The 14,402-nt window shown below is 34.2% G+C and overlaps 1 protein-coding gene and 1 long non-coding RNA gene across 2 annotated transcripts; one reads left to right on the top strand and one right to left on the bottom strand.

Annotated features, from left to right (window-relative positions):
- Nucleotides 1-612: 612 nt before the first annotated feature.
- Nucleotides 613-3,153, bottom strand: LOC110905990. Its single transcript, XR_002573569.2, has 3 exons — nt 3,019-3,153; nt 2,202-2,289; nt 613-793 (listed from the first exon to the last, which is right to left on the bottom strand). It is a non-coding gene; the product is annotated as an uncharacterized LOC110905990 (long non-coding RNA).
- A 3,912-nt stretch (nt 3,154-7,065) lies between these two features.
- On the top strand, nt 7,066-13,059 carry LOC110905991 (histidine-containing phosphotransfer protein 4-like). The gene is made up of 5 exons (XM_022151361.2): nt 7,066-7,125; nt 12,311-12,441; nt 12,530-12,670; nt 12,763-12,835; nt 12,964-13,059. Exons 1-5 carry the CDS (start codon nt 7,066-7,068, stop codon nt 13,006-13,008), a joined length of 450 nt encoding a protein of 149 aa, XP_022007053.1. The 3' UTR covers nt 13,009-13,059.
- Nucleotides 13,060-14,402: the final 1,343 nt, after the last annotated feature.

Below are 14,402 nucleotides of genomic sequence, written 5' to 3'. Positions count from 1 at the left end.
AGGTTTTTCCCAAGTTCTATCATATACACGCAACCATCATTCCTTACGTGTTTGTTGCATATTACTACTTGTGCGATTAAATTTAAAAGTGTGCACCTGGTAATGCTTGCCCTAACGGGCTTTCCATGCCATTAACCTTGTTTGCGATCGTCACGTGGCTTAGGTTCTTGTTGAGCATACTCTGCTCGTCATACCTTGGACCGTTCCTTTGTCAGATCCGCAATCTGTTAAACTCCCGCAATCTTCGGATGCGAGTGTCCTTCAACTAAAATATTTATAAAAGTTAGTAATTTCAACTTTAATGAACGCCCGTATTATAATACGAGGCTTTTCTACTATACATGCCAACGCACGTAATTTCGTCATCTATCTTGATCCTGTATCGATTTAATTGGGGTAACGTGTATTACACGATAACCCCGTGTGTTGTTCACAACACTTAAATCATGCTACACCATTAAGGTAATATACTTACCGTATTTTGCAATCAAGCCTCGAACCGAACACACTTTACTCTTTAACCTTGAGCTCTGATTACCAACTTGTAACACCGATAGTAATTTTTAACATTACTATAAAATTAAAGTAAGCATTTTATATGTAAAATGCCACTTAACAAAAACTTCTACATAATAAGTATTTAAAAATGTTTTCAACATCCAAAATATCATTAAAAGTGTTTACATAATCCACTTTTATAAAACAAAACAAGATTTAACGCGGAAGCTTCATTTAACGTGTGTTCGGTTCATGTTCGTCACTTGATCTTCATCCATCCTAAGTTCAAAGACACCTACATTGCAAATTTATCACAAACGTTAGTATATGAGGCCTTAGAACCCGTCTAAACAGACCCGAAAGCTCAAAACCATCTAATAACCAAAATCAAAATTTTGTTTAAAAATCGACCGTAGGCTGCGGTTTTGAAACCGTAGGCTGCGGTTTTGAAACCGTAGCTTACGGTTCACCTTAATACTTCAACCAGAACTTCTGAACCATAGGCTACGGTCCAGGACCGTAGCTTACGGTCTGCCTGCAGGTTTTTGCTTGTTTTTCGTTTTTAATACGGAAACCTTCATAACTTTTTATCCGTTTGTCCGATTTGCGTGATTCTTTTTCCTACACATTCGTAATTTAATTCTCCATCTCATGGAGTAAAAATTTAACATCCGCATTAACAAAATTTGAGACTTATAAGCCCTCGGTTTATTACCTTTTTACTAATTTTTTTGACCCGTTCATGTATTTATCAAACAAACATGTTTCTTTGATCCCAATTTCTCATGAACCTCATAATTTCAATGTTGCCTATCATACTAGGTTTAAATCAAGGGTTTATATACATTGTTAAACTCGTCTTTACTTAAATGTTTATTTTGACCAACCCGTTAAAGGTATTTAAACACTTTTACGCGTGATTCTCGCTCATTTATTTTAGCATCTTATTCCCACATTAGGATGTCTATTTGCCTTCCACCACAACTACATTTGTGTTGGATTTACTATCGTAATCTAACTATTCCGAAGTCTACCCTTCGGTTAGTCAACTTTTATAGAAAGGTCCATTTTTGGGCGTTTGACCCAAAAGGATTATGAAATTAACTTATGCATTTACCAAAGACTTACTTGGTGTTAATACTCATTTCTAAATAACCTTTAGAGGTCGTTTGCCCAGGTTAGTAATCAAGGGCGTTTTGGTCAACTTTATACCATCATCTTACGAAATCCCATATGTCGTTTAACTATAATCTTAGCTATGCATACCTGGCTCGGGTCAAAGTATAGACCCGTTTAATACCTTGCCTCAATGATTTGCTAATACATAGCAAATGCGAAATCCCATATGTCGTTTTACCCTGTGAGCATCATACTCGACAAGCACTTATTAGTCGTTACTTGCCAAATGGTGTTAACGTTACCATTTGACCTGTTATGATTTACACCATATGGTGTCTTTTCAAAGCTTTTTATCTAACCATCAACTCGTGTCCGGATTTCTATTTTACCATTATTACCCAAACATGACTATTTACCGTTTTACCCTTTTTGCATAATTTATGGCTTCTTACCATTTTCCTTTGTTCCGACCCGTAATATTTTGCGCGGAACATCATACTTCAATTACTTAAATCACCTTGTTCATATGCAATATTCGCAAATGAGTATTTTGTAAATAAAAAAGGGGCGTAAGCTTTACTTACCTTGCGTCCAAAACACGCTTTTCCTTCACACATGATTCATTTGACCCGCTTCCTTTCCAAGCCTCCACCTAGCTTGTCAAGCGACAAACTATCACCATAATTAGTAAGACGGTTAGATAAGTCATTATCATATACGACTATTCCATCTTACGAATTCTATGTCGAATCTACTATTCGACTTCATCATTGGTTGATATGACTTATAAAAGTCATTTACCCTTAATCATACAAAAATATAAATTTGCGTTCAATAACTCATTTAGACAAACTCATCTATTATCAAAGACACATTATTCATTAGACAACATCTACGGGTTTTCATCTATAAATGAAACCCTTTTTATCATGTTATTAGGCGTTCCTACGGATACCCTATCAAGTTAAATTCTATATACAACCGATTAGACGCGCAATTTCACTTAGGCATTTTATCAAACACCTTGTGGGCATAATTTTTACACATTTACAAACTAGTTCATAACTAGTTATTTCTACCAAACATAAACATAAATTTTGACTTCATTATGTCTAGCATGCATACTATTCTCAGATTCATCTTATGTAAATCAGTTAACACCATTTTGATAGTCAAAATTCTAGGGTTCATCATAATTCTACAAAACCCATTTAACACATAAACGGATAATCATGAAATTCATATTTTTAAACACCAATTTAACAAGATATTGACTAGGGTTTACTCATAGACATGATTTCATCCCCAATTTCATTCAAACATTGGTCATGCAAACTTAATTTTCGATTTCATGTTTTCACCAAAATTCAAGACATAACCAAAAGATGAGATTTGACATACCTTGTGATCCCTCACTTAGGTGATCACTAATATAAGCTTGGATTTCGATTTGGGACTGATTTGGCCTTTCAATTTCTTGGATTTAGACTTGTTAGGATTTGAACAAGGAGTTCTCCTTGGCTCCTGTGGAAGAAGTCGACCAGAACACACACAAAGTGTGTGTTTTGGTGTTTTAATTTTTGTTTTATTAAAATTAGTTTGCAGTTGTCCCACTTTAGCCCCTTAACTTTTTCCCAAGTTTTATTTAGGGTGTTTTAGTCAAGTTTCCTCATTACTACAAGACTTGTGATTAACTAGGTTATTTATTCCTAGTTATTTCCATCTCATTTATATTCGACATTAAACTTATAATATAAGGGTTTATATTTTCGGGTATGACTCAGTTTATTTTAAGTCCCGTTATCTCGGGCTGTTTATAAACTTTTATTTCCTCAAAAGTTTTCGTTCAACTTTTATTTAATATTATGTTTATTTATTTAAATCCTAATATTTACCTGGTTACTTTTACCACTATCGGTACTTTACCCGTCCTTTAGTATTAACGTGGTTTGATTACCAAACCCGTTTTCAGGGTGTTACAGCGGCAGCGGTGGGTGGCGGTGTTGATGATGAAGGGTGAGAGGGGGAATGGTGTGAAAAAAAAACAAGGATGGTGGATGAATTGAATGTGAGGGAATGGAATAATGGACTGTCTTATCTAATGGGTGATTCCATTACCTTGATCAACCAAACATATTTTTTCCATTCCCTCGTAATAGTCCATTCCATTCCATCTCTCATTCCTACATACCAAACACTACCTTAACATTTTTTCGGTTCAAAAACCTAAATGTTTAAAATTTGATAAGATCAAGTCTACGACACATGACCATGGTCACAACATCATTAACACGGCACAAGAGCTGGTGCTTTTTGAGCACTTCCTTAATATATAAAGTATTTCGTATTGAAACCTTTTACTTAGACTATATAGTGTGGGAGGGGCATCAAACGTTACGTGGCAGCCACATTAGTATGGGGTGTGATAAAAAAAACAGGGTGGAAGGGGTTTGAAATATGGCGTTTTAATTAAAAAAAAAAAATAAACAATAGGATGCTCTCCCGAATGAAGGTAAAATTTCTAGGAGGGATTTTAATACTAACTTTGTGATACTAACTACTAACCTGGTTAGCGACATCTTAACTGTACACTTTAAAAAAAAATTGTGAAGGGTATAATCAATGTTGCAGAAATCGGCCTAGGCTGTCGATTAATCGGCGCCTAGGCGCTAGGCGGTGAGTTACTGACTAATTTTGAGCTAGTCGGTCCAATTAGTCGGGTATGGTCAAAATCAGTCTTAGGCGGTCAAAATCGGTAAAAATCGGTCCCAGGCGGTCAAAATCGGATTAATCGGTCCATGTTTTTTGACTCAAAAAACCCAATTTTTGAAACCTGGCCCATGGTTTAAAGCCCAAATTTTACTTATAAACCTATTTTAACATTTAAGTTTAGGTATTTTAACATTTAACCCCCTCTATCTTTCACTAGTTTACATATCGTTCCTATACTTCTAAATTTATTAATAAAAAGTATAAAGTTATCTCCTAAACTTGTAAATTTATTAATAAAAAGTATAAGGTTATCTATATATATATAAAAATTTGTAAAATTATACTTAAAAAGTCCAATGCGATTAATCCCGATTAATCCCTATTAATCCCAATTAATCCCTAGGCAGTACCTCACCGCCCGACTAGCGCCTAACGCCTTTTACAACATTGGGTATAATTAATATCTAAAAGGAAAATAATATAAGAAAGAAGAGTGGGAATCGAGGGTCCTATCATGATATAATTTGGTGAAAGGAATGATAGCGCTGACTTGTGATGAACTATCATTTGTTGGTCACACTTTTTATGTCAATTCTCTTGTTCCTTGTAGTGTAATGGTAAATTGTCAAATGCCACTCACATTAGCATCACTTTTCCCTTTCAAATCATTAATCACCACTTTCTTTAGCTTCTATATCAAATGGGCACCACTTTTTTTTAGCTTCGATACCAAATGGGCATTACGTTAAACATTGTTTCTTAATTGAAGACAATATTACCACTTTTCATCATATTTACACCTCATATGAAAGTAAATCTAAAAACTGTTATTACGGTTTTTTGTGTTATGTTTTCTTGATTTATATCGATTTTAAACATTTGGTATTAAAGACACTATAACTGAGATGTATCCTTCTAAAATGTGCGATCGAGTTTTTATCTTTCGCAAAGCATAGTTGTCATCCACAAATCACAATTCCACATTATAACTGCGATACAATATAGCTCTAATGTCACATTACTTCTTATCATCTCATCAACCAAACACACAAGGTATTATTTAAAATATGTTGACAATAAGCTTATATTTTAGTTTTAAGATACTTTTTTTAAAATACATGATTAAGTTTGTATCAAACAATAGGACAGATTGATTTATTATTGAATATTTACACAAATGCATTAACTTTTTATAAGGAAATCCTAAATTTGGCAAGTTTTGCTAAATCTGGAAATATAAAAATGGCAGTTGATTATCAATAAGAAAGTAAATGAACAAGTTAATGTAATCAATGATTTACACAATTTTAACAAATGAAACGGAATAACAAGAGTTACTAAAATTGGAGAAATTTCTTGAAAGTCATTATTATAAAAGCTTCATATGATGGAATTCAGGTCCGACACTTGAGACAAACCGCCTATAACATTTGCTACATGATCCGACGCATTGAGACGTTCTCGTCAATTACTTATGGCTAGATAACTCCAAAAAGAATTTGGAGTTGAGACTATTCTAGCTTATTTTTCCTCACTATTCATGTTTAGCATCATTATGTTTGGATGTACTATTGTCATTTTTTTGGCTATTAGTATCATTTGCTACACGTGTAGATGCGTTATTTCCTTTTCAATTTTCGTGGGTTGCTTACTCAGGGAAAAAGAAAAGATATTCACCACGGAATTCCAATCGAATAGATGTATATATTCCAGCAATTATTTATATTACACTTATTTTTTTAACGGCGAACAGAATAAATTCCGAGCACTCTCGTGACATCCACTGGAGCAAATAGAGTACTCCGAGTGTAACCCGAGTCCACCACCAATTTCGGGTAAACCAAGTAACCCACCGTCCCACCTGCCTGTAAAACCCGTCTAGCTCAAGGATTGAACCCAGGTTTCCCTGGGTCTCCTATCATTGCTCACAAGTGCCTCACTCTGCACCAAGTGGGAGTTGAACCTGCATCTCTCAAGAGAAATACAAGTCTTCCACCACTTGATCTAGAGATCATTGGCTACAGGGACAACTAAAGCAAACTCAAAAAAAATAGGGCCTTCTCAAATTTTATTGTCCTCAACACTACAAATTTCAGGTGTTTTGAGCGGAACAATTTGTGCAAAATCTACCGAAATAACATCAAAGTGTTCAAGAACGATAAACATGGCGTTCGTATAAATATATGCAACTTGATTATATATATACTTTGAATGGTCAATCAAAAATTAAATTAAAACAAGAGCAGCAAGAAGCTGCAATACATATCATACAATCTGAATTACATTTTCATTTAATTTTTTTCTTAAAAGTGTGGCCATTTAGAATTGGTGGCCCAAAGCAACATCTTTATTTCACTTACCCAAAAGGCCGGCACTATTTGGCTATATAACACCTAATTGAAATTAAGTATTCATTATTCTTAAATTTAATTAGATATTGAAATTAAGTATTCATTATTCTTAAATTTAATTAGATTTTGGAAATGGAGTTAGCCTTCTTTTCAACTTTTCGCTACGTATTAGAATCGAATCCACATTTCATTTTATATGCAAAAAGCAGTAGAATTTGATAAGCAACTTTTGTTGCTTGGTATACAAAATACAATATTATTGATTTTATGCCAAAATGTCTCTTTATTCATCGGCCTATAAAACCACATTTTCCCATTTCATATTTAGCATCACTTCATTTCACTTCGTAAGCGAGTATAAACTCGATAGCTCCCTCGCTCTTCGATGGAGAGAAATCAAATGCATAGGCAAATCGCTAACATTCGGAAATCTCTTTTCGAACAGGTTGGTTTTAATTTTGTTTGTTATAACCAAACATACTTAGATGAATCGTACATTTTTTTATAAAGTACTGATAAACTTTTTTTGAAAGACTTTATAAGTAACTTTTGAAACTAATATAACTTTTTTTGTTATTAAAAGTTGTGTAACGGGCTTATAACCATGGATCTCTCCACACAATTTATTGAAAAATGTTTTTTTTTATTACATTTATAATGTTATTTTGTTTTTTTTATCTAATAACTTGTTAGGGTTTGCAATTCAGAAAGAGGTGGCGGCGCAGCTTGTTGCCCGTCTACCTTCTATTTTGATGTAATTTGGCAAGTTTTTTGGTGGAAAATTGAATAAAAAAAATTTAATATCTAATTTAAATTCAAATATTCCGTTTTATCCAGTTTAGTTTTATCAAGAAGTATGTTGTGTTAAACATAATTGATTATTATTTATTACAAGACAAACACATACTTTACGAAAGATATTACTCAGTTTTCGATAAAACAAAAAAAAAATTACTAAAAGTGTTGTATATTTAGACATATACTAAGTATGGGTAGAGTTACTCTACAAAGTGTGTTTTTTCTACAAAGTGTAGGAAGTGTTTTGGACAATTGGATGGTATTTTTAATGGTTGAGATCATCTTGATGGCATTTTACTAATATTATTGTTTTAAATAAGGATTGATTTAATTGATTGTGGGCAAAAAAATCATTTGCCGTATTTTAAAAAAGGCAAGTGTCATTCCATAAACCCACTCCTTAAATCTTGGAAACTCTCTCTCTCTCTCTCTCTCTCTTCTATACTAAAAGACAAGATTCATGATTCATTTCTTCGTTCAAGTTGTTCGTCGTGAAATCAGACCCTAGTGTGTTTTATATTGTGTATTTCAAACATTGGTGTGTTTTATGTGTGAGAGGTGTGTTTAATTATGAAAACTGATAAAACACAATGTGAAGAAACCAAAAACTAATAAAACACAACGTTAAGAAATAATGAATGTGTTTAATGTTACGAAATATGTAAGAGTGTGTGTTTAATTGTGAAAAAAAATATATAACACAATATGAAGCAACCATAAATTGATAAAACACAACGTCAAGAAATAGTTAATTTGTTTTACGTTTCAAACTTCGGATGATAGATTTTATGTTTTCTTATGAAAACTGATATAACACAGTGTGAAGAACAAGAAACTGATAAAACACAATATCAAGAAATAATTAATGTTTTTTACGTTTCGAACTTTAGATGAAACAATTGTGGATATGAAGGATATGACTACCGATTTTGAATAGTTAATAGATATATAGTTTCCATAAAAATAACATTTGTTGTTTAATAGATATATATTCCAAAAATAAAATTAATTACGAATTACCTTTATACCTTTAGTACAAAAATCCTAGATGCCACATGTCACTCTTAGAACACTTCCTACACTTTTTAGAAAAAGTAGACTTTGTAGCCAACTCTCACCCTACTAAGTATTACAACTTATTAAGGATAACTAAATTTTATATCTTAAATGAGAATTCAAAAGAAAAGAAGAAGCAACATTTTTCATCGAGAAAACACAAGATAATAACCCAATGATCTCTAAATCAAATGGTGGTGGGAGATGCAGGTTTAACTTCTACTTGATGCAGAGTGAGACATTGATGGACAATGATAGGAGACCAAGGAAACCTGGGTTCGATCCTTGAGCCAAACCAGTTTTACCAGTAATTTCACTGTCGTGCCTACGGGCGGGTGGGTTATCGGGTTTCCCCCCGGAATTGGTGGTGGACTCGGGTTACTCTCAGAGTACTTCGTTTGGTCCAGTGGGTGCCCCTAGAGTGCTCGGGATTGATTCTATTGGTCGTTAAAAAAATAAGGGTGTAAGGGGTAGGCTGTAAACGAATCGAACGTTCAGCAACAGTTTGTGAATCATTCGGCGGGAAGTTCGTTTACGTTCGTTCGTTTGATTAATGAATGAACATGAACAAGAAATTCCATTCGGTTAGTTAAATGAACGAACACGAACAGACGTCCAGTTCGTTAAATTGCACTCCTAAACATTTGGTAATGTGTTCATGAACATTCGTTCATGTTGGTTTGTTTATGTTGTTCATTAAAGATTAATTTTAGCATTTATTTATTTTATCTAAACTTTTTATATTTATTAATTCTTATTTATCTCCATGTCCAAACAAATAAAATTCGAAACTTTGTCTCCACCTTATTTATGCAGTGTTCTATTTTTCCTTCTCATTATTAGCACCGAAAAACATTATCGACCTTCATTCAACGATTAGGGCTTCAAGGTCTTGCGTCACTCTCTCTCACCATCCACCTCTGGCCACCGTCGTCTTCGACGATTTCATCTTTGTTCGTTTATGTTCGTGAACACGTTCCTTTACTTAATGAACGAACACGAACATAAAATCTCGTTCGGTAAGTGATCATGAACAGTTCATGAACACATTATATCCTTAACGAACGAACACAAACAAGGCCTCGTTCGGTTCGTTTACAGCCCTAGTAAGGAGCGCTCCTCTTGGGTGGAGTAGTCTCCTCTCCATCTCAGCCAATCATACTCTACCATGTCAACTTCCTTTTTCACTCCCCGTTTTGCACTCAAACATAAGGGGTGTTCCACCCGTTGGAGTAGTCCATTTCATTTTTTTATTTATAAAAATTATGCATATTAATTAGAACATATTTTAAACTAATTAAAATTACATTAAATTAGAAAAAGACATTACATTAATTTAAAACTAGGAAAATAAAAACATAAAATATAACAAAAAAAATAGAAATTACATGGCCAATTATATTTTTTTGAAATCTTGCGTTTTCAGGCTAGAGCAAATGGCAACATCTCTGATGGAACATTGTCGTGTGGCCGAGTATACGTATCTGTATCCCAATTATACATAAGTTGGCTCACCGCCTCGCGTTGTTCCGCAACTAACGCTATAGTGTCTTCCTCTCGTTTCGTTCTTATTTTCACCAACTCCAACGCTTTTGCTTCTTTCCTAATAATGTACTCTTCGAACTTCTCGGCCAACCCAATTGAGCTTTCAGATGTTGTGGTGACTATCTTATCTTTCCTTTGTGTTCTTCTTGGTGAGGGGTCTTCGCTTATGTCGGGTATGGAACTAGTGAATTCAGTTTTAGGTGTACCCGTGTGGTAGTTGCCCAAATCTGATGACTTTCTTTTTTTGCTCGAACTACTACTTTCTTCACCAACAATGGTACTGGACCCAATTTTCATGTTTTCTAACCACCTCCCATGCTGATGTCATGTGGATTATATATATTATTTTAATAATATTGAGCACACTTAAGTGCGTTAACTTAATAACTTAGGAACACGATTATCGAGTTTAAATTAATAAAAAAAAACTTTTATTTAAACTAAACACACACAGTGGGCTGAGAACCCATCGCGTATAATATAACTTTATATAAGAACCAAGCATCTTCCAAGAAATATGCTTCCCCTACTCAACTGTTTACTACTGTGACTATTCGTATTTATAGTTAGATTAGTAGACTAAAATAGTATTAAAGGACTCTTGGGTAAATCTTTCTTAATTAATATAGTTTATTTTATAAAATGAGGAAAATGTTTAAGCTTTCTATTTTATCTTTTAATTAAATTAAATGTGGCTTCTTTGGTCCGATCACCAACTTTCCTCAATCTTGTCACAAAATATCGATAGACTGGTCGAGAAATGTTTCTTTCCACTTAAACATAATGAACCTCCCCTAGCCTTGAGACTAGTAAACGATATGCCACAACAAGTTGGCTTAAAACCATCTTGGTTATATTATCTTTTTATAACTTAATTAGTAAGTGCTTTCATTTCAAGCTTAAAAAATGGGATCATGTTTAGGGATCTTTTAAATTATCTATGCGATTTAGTCATCAAATTAATTAAGTTACAGAATAAGCGAATAGGTCCCATTCCGTCTTCTATTCCACCAAATTGTCGTATTCCTCCATTAATTTATTATCTTAACTTTTAACCCCCCCACCCCCCAATAGGATCTTGGTGTATTACTAGAAGCCTCCCCAAAGGATTTTGATGCAATTTCAGAAGCCTTTTATTACCCCCAACATCTAATTCGATACCAGAAGCTTGTCACCTGAATTTGTTCAATGCCAAAAGTCTCCATAATAATAATCTTAATAAACCAAGTTAGGATTTCCCTATATGCAACGATGAGGTTTGCGCTTCCATGGAATATTCTAACCGACCGGGTGCGATCATTGTTGGACCGTGTGGGTGTAAAAATACTTGTGGTGGAAAATTTGGTTGCGGTTAATTGGGTGGTATAAAAAGGCGATTGTGAAGCTTGGGAGAAAAAAAAAAGTTGAGGCCGAGGGTGTGGTTATTGGTGTATACCCGAGTGGGGATTGAATCGGTGCACTCAGACCGTTCGAACCGTCTCGCCTCGTATGCCAGACGTGTCTCCTAGGATTCGAACTCGATCCTCGACGTGTAGAACCTTTTTTGGTGGCATCAACTTTTTTTTTATCGATTGTGTCTTTGGTTTATGTTTGGGTTGTGAATGGTTTGATTTGTGAGAAATGGTTTGTGAATGGTGGTGTTTAAATAATAAAATGTATAACTTTTTTTTTTTAATAATTCAAACAACATTATAGCCGTTACACATGTCCCAACGGTTAAAATTTGGAGTTTTTCATGCGGTTAATCATCCTCGCTTATTTAGGTTTACCGCCTTACAACTAGGGTTGGCGATGATGTTACCGTACGGTGAACGGTCACCTCTTGCCTTCCCCGCAAAACACCCCGCCCTGTATACCCAAAACCCTCACTAAGCCACTTTTAAATTTCCAAAAAGGGTTTTACGCTACTTTAATAAATTATATTTAAATATGACTAAGAATAGTTAAAAGTGTTTTTTTTTTTTTTTTTTTTTTTTTTTTTTTTTTTTTGACGAAAGAGTGAGAATAAGTTAAAAGTGTTTTTTTTTTTACGTTTTAGATGTGGACGAAATAGTTTTGTACAAAAGTGTAATTACGATTTGGATGTTTCCATCTGGGTACTTTATTAGCTAACATGAGTCCTATATTTGGCATTAAAAATGTAATTACTTTCATGCTATTCACTTTAGTTCAATATTTAGCATTAAAAATGTAATTACATGTAGAATTATTAAACTTTTAAATATTTACAGGGATATTTAGATGAACAATTCATACAATTGGAGGAGTTGCAAGACAATTATAATCCCAATTTCGTAGAGGAAGTTGTCACGTTGTTTTATCGTGATTCTGCTCGTTTTCTCTTTAGTCTCGATCAAGCATTGTACGCAAACTTGATTTTTTATCTTTGTTTAAAATTTAAAATACATTTTGATTTGTGATCAACTAAACCAACTAACTTATGATTTTAGGGGGAAAAGGCCTTTGGATTTCACTAAGCTAGATAACTTAATGCATCAATTCCAAAGTAGAAGCACTAGCATTGGAGCTAAGAAGGTCAAAACTGAGTGCACCCACTTCAAAAACTATTGCAATGCCAAAAATGTTGAAGGGTGCCATACTTACCATTTTGCCTTTTTTTTAATCTAATAAAATTCTATATTTACTACTAATACAATAAACATGATATAAATATATATTGTAGATGCAAGAGGTCCTTCCAGAATGTCAAGAAAGAGTATACAACTCTTAGAAAGAAACTTGAAGCTTATTTACAGGTATTTTTCTTTATAACAGTTATAAATCAAACATTGATTATTAATTTATTTGTTCAATTAATTAATGACTTTATTCTCTTGATATATGCTAAAATCTAAATTGATTATTCGTTTGTATGTGTCACCAGATATCAAGACAAGTTAGGGTTATTGACACGGCATGTGCGCCTTGATAAATACTTCTGACTCCAGCAAGCTTGAGATGGTTTAGCCGAGTGTGTTAAACAACCTATCGGCCCTCACCGTAGGGCAAGTGGTATTGTTGTCTGTTGTCATGTGACTCACATGTATTTGAGTGATAGTAGCACAAGAAAATGTATGTGTAACAATAAATTGTTGGTTTCAACGGTTGTTTGTGGGCCAACGAATTCCTATCAATCAAAATTGTGAAAAATCAGATGTCTGTAATCTTAGTTTTTTTAATGGCTCTTTAATCTTAAATTTAAATCGATCTTTTGTCTACCTTTAGACTTAACCCATCAAGATCATTGACAAGGTCACATGTTATACTAAGTATTAATTATAGTACATTTCTCAAAATAAATAATAAATATTGTCGAATACAAGACCAACGCTGCTGATGTCATCGACCTTGAACTCGGCGGACCTAGCTCAGATTCTTCATCTCACCGTTGTGGTGATGGTTCCTTTTGCGGGTTAACAGGTCTTGATCTCCGACCACATGAAATCTCATTAGAAGGCCCAGGGGGATTGTCCAGAAGACACTCTAACGCTCAAGTCAGTATCATATCAACCATGATAAAAGTATGCATGAATATAACCAAGTACAAGCTATAAGAACAAAAGAGATCAAGGAAGAAAGGGTCTCCAACGAAGGAGAAATAACCAGATCCTTTTAGGAGGGAAAACTTCATTACAAGATTCTTGGGCCATAACCCTAATGGGTTGGCCTAAGAATGAGCTCATAAGAATTAGGCGCGCTTGAACCAACTAAACATCTTGGGAAAGTCCAAATGGGCTCAGGCCCAGTCATCATTCTAAGGGACTGAGCCCAGACAGGAACACTCGTCGTCGAGTCATCCTTAGTCCAGGCTCATTCATTTATGGATAGGCCTAGGATTTATTCTGATCCTTGAAAATCTAGGCAGGTCACTTTACGCCTTTTAACTGTCACCCTTATCTGTTGGAAAAAATATAGTCTAGGTCACGTTGTATCAAACTTGTCTATTTTGTTCTCCTTGGGGTAACCTTGCATTTACCTATAAGAACAAGAGAGTTATTCGTTCAAGAGTAGTTTCTTTAAAAGCATCTACTGGGATGCCTAAAAAGTATAATACGATTGATAAGGCATCCCAGTAGATGCTCTTAGAGAAACTATTCTTGAACGAGTACTCAATGGAAATGCCGTCGAGAAGGACATGGAAAAATCATCTAAATAGTATAGATGCTTCCAAGAAAAGTACTCTTAAATGAGTACATTGGTTAAAGTGTCTTCAAGGAGGCATAGATTCAAGACGAAATACTAGATGAATTTAGAATGTTAGACACGATGCAAGAGACTAATACTAAGTCGGCGTATTAGTTGACCTAATTGTTAAAAAAGAAA

The sequence above is a fragment of the Helianthus annuus genome, chromosome 16, assembly GCF_002127325.2.
Source record: "Helianthus annuus cultivar XRQ/B chromosome 16, HanXRQr2.0-SUNRISE, whole genome shotgun sequence".
Taxonomy (NCBI): Eukaryota; Viridiplantae; Streptophyta; class Magnoliopsida; order Asterales; family Asteraceae; genus Helianthus; species Helianthus annuus.
The sequence above is the reverse complement of the archived record's forward strand: the minus strand, read 5'-3'. Positions and strand labels throughout refer to the sequence as shown.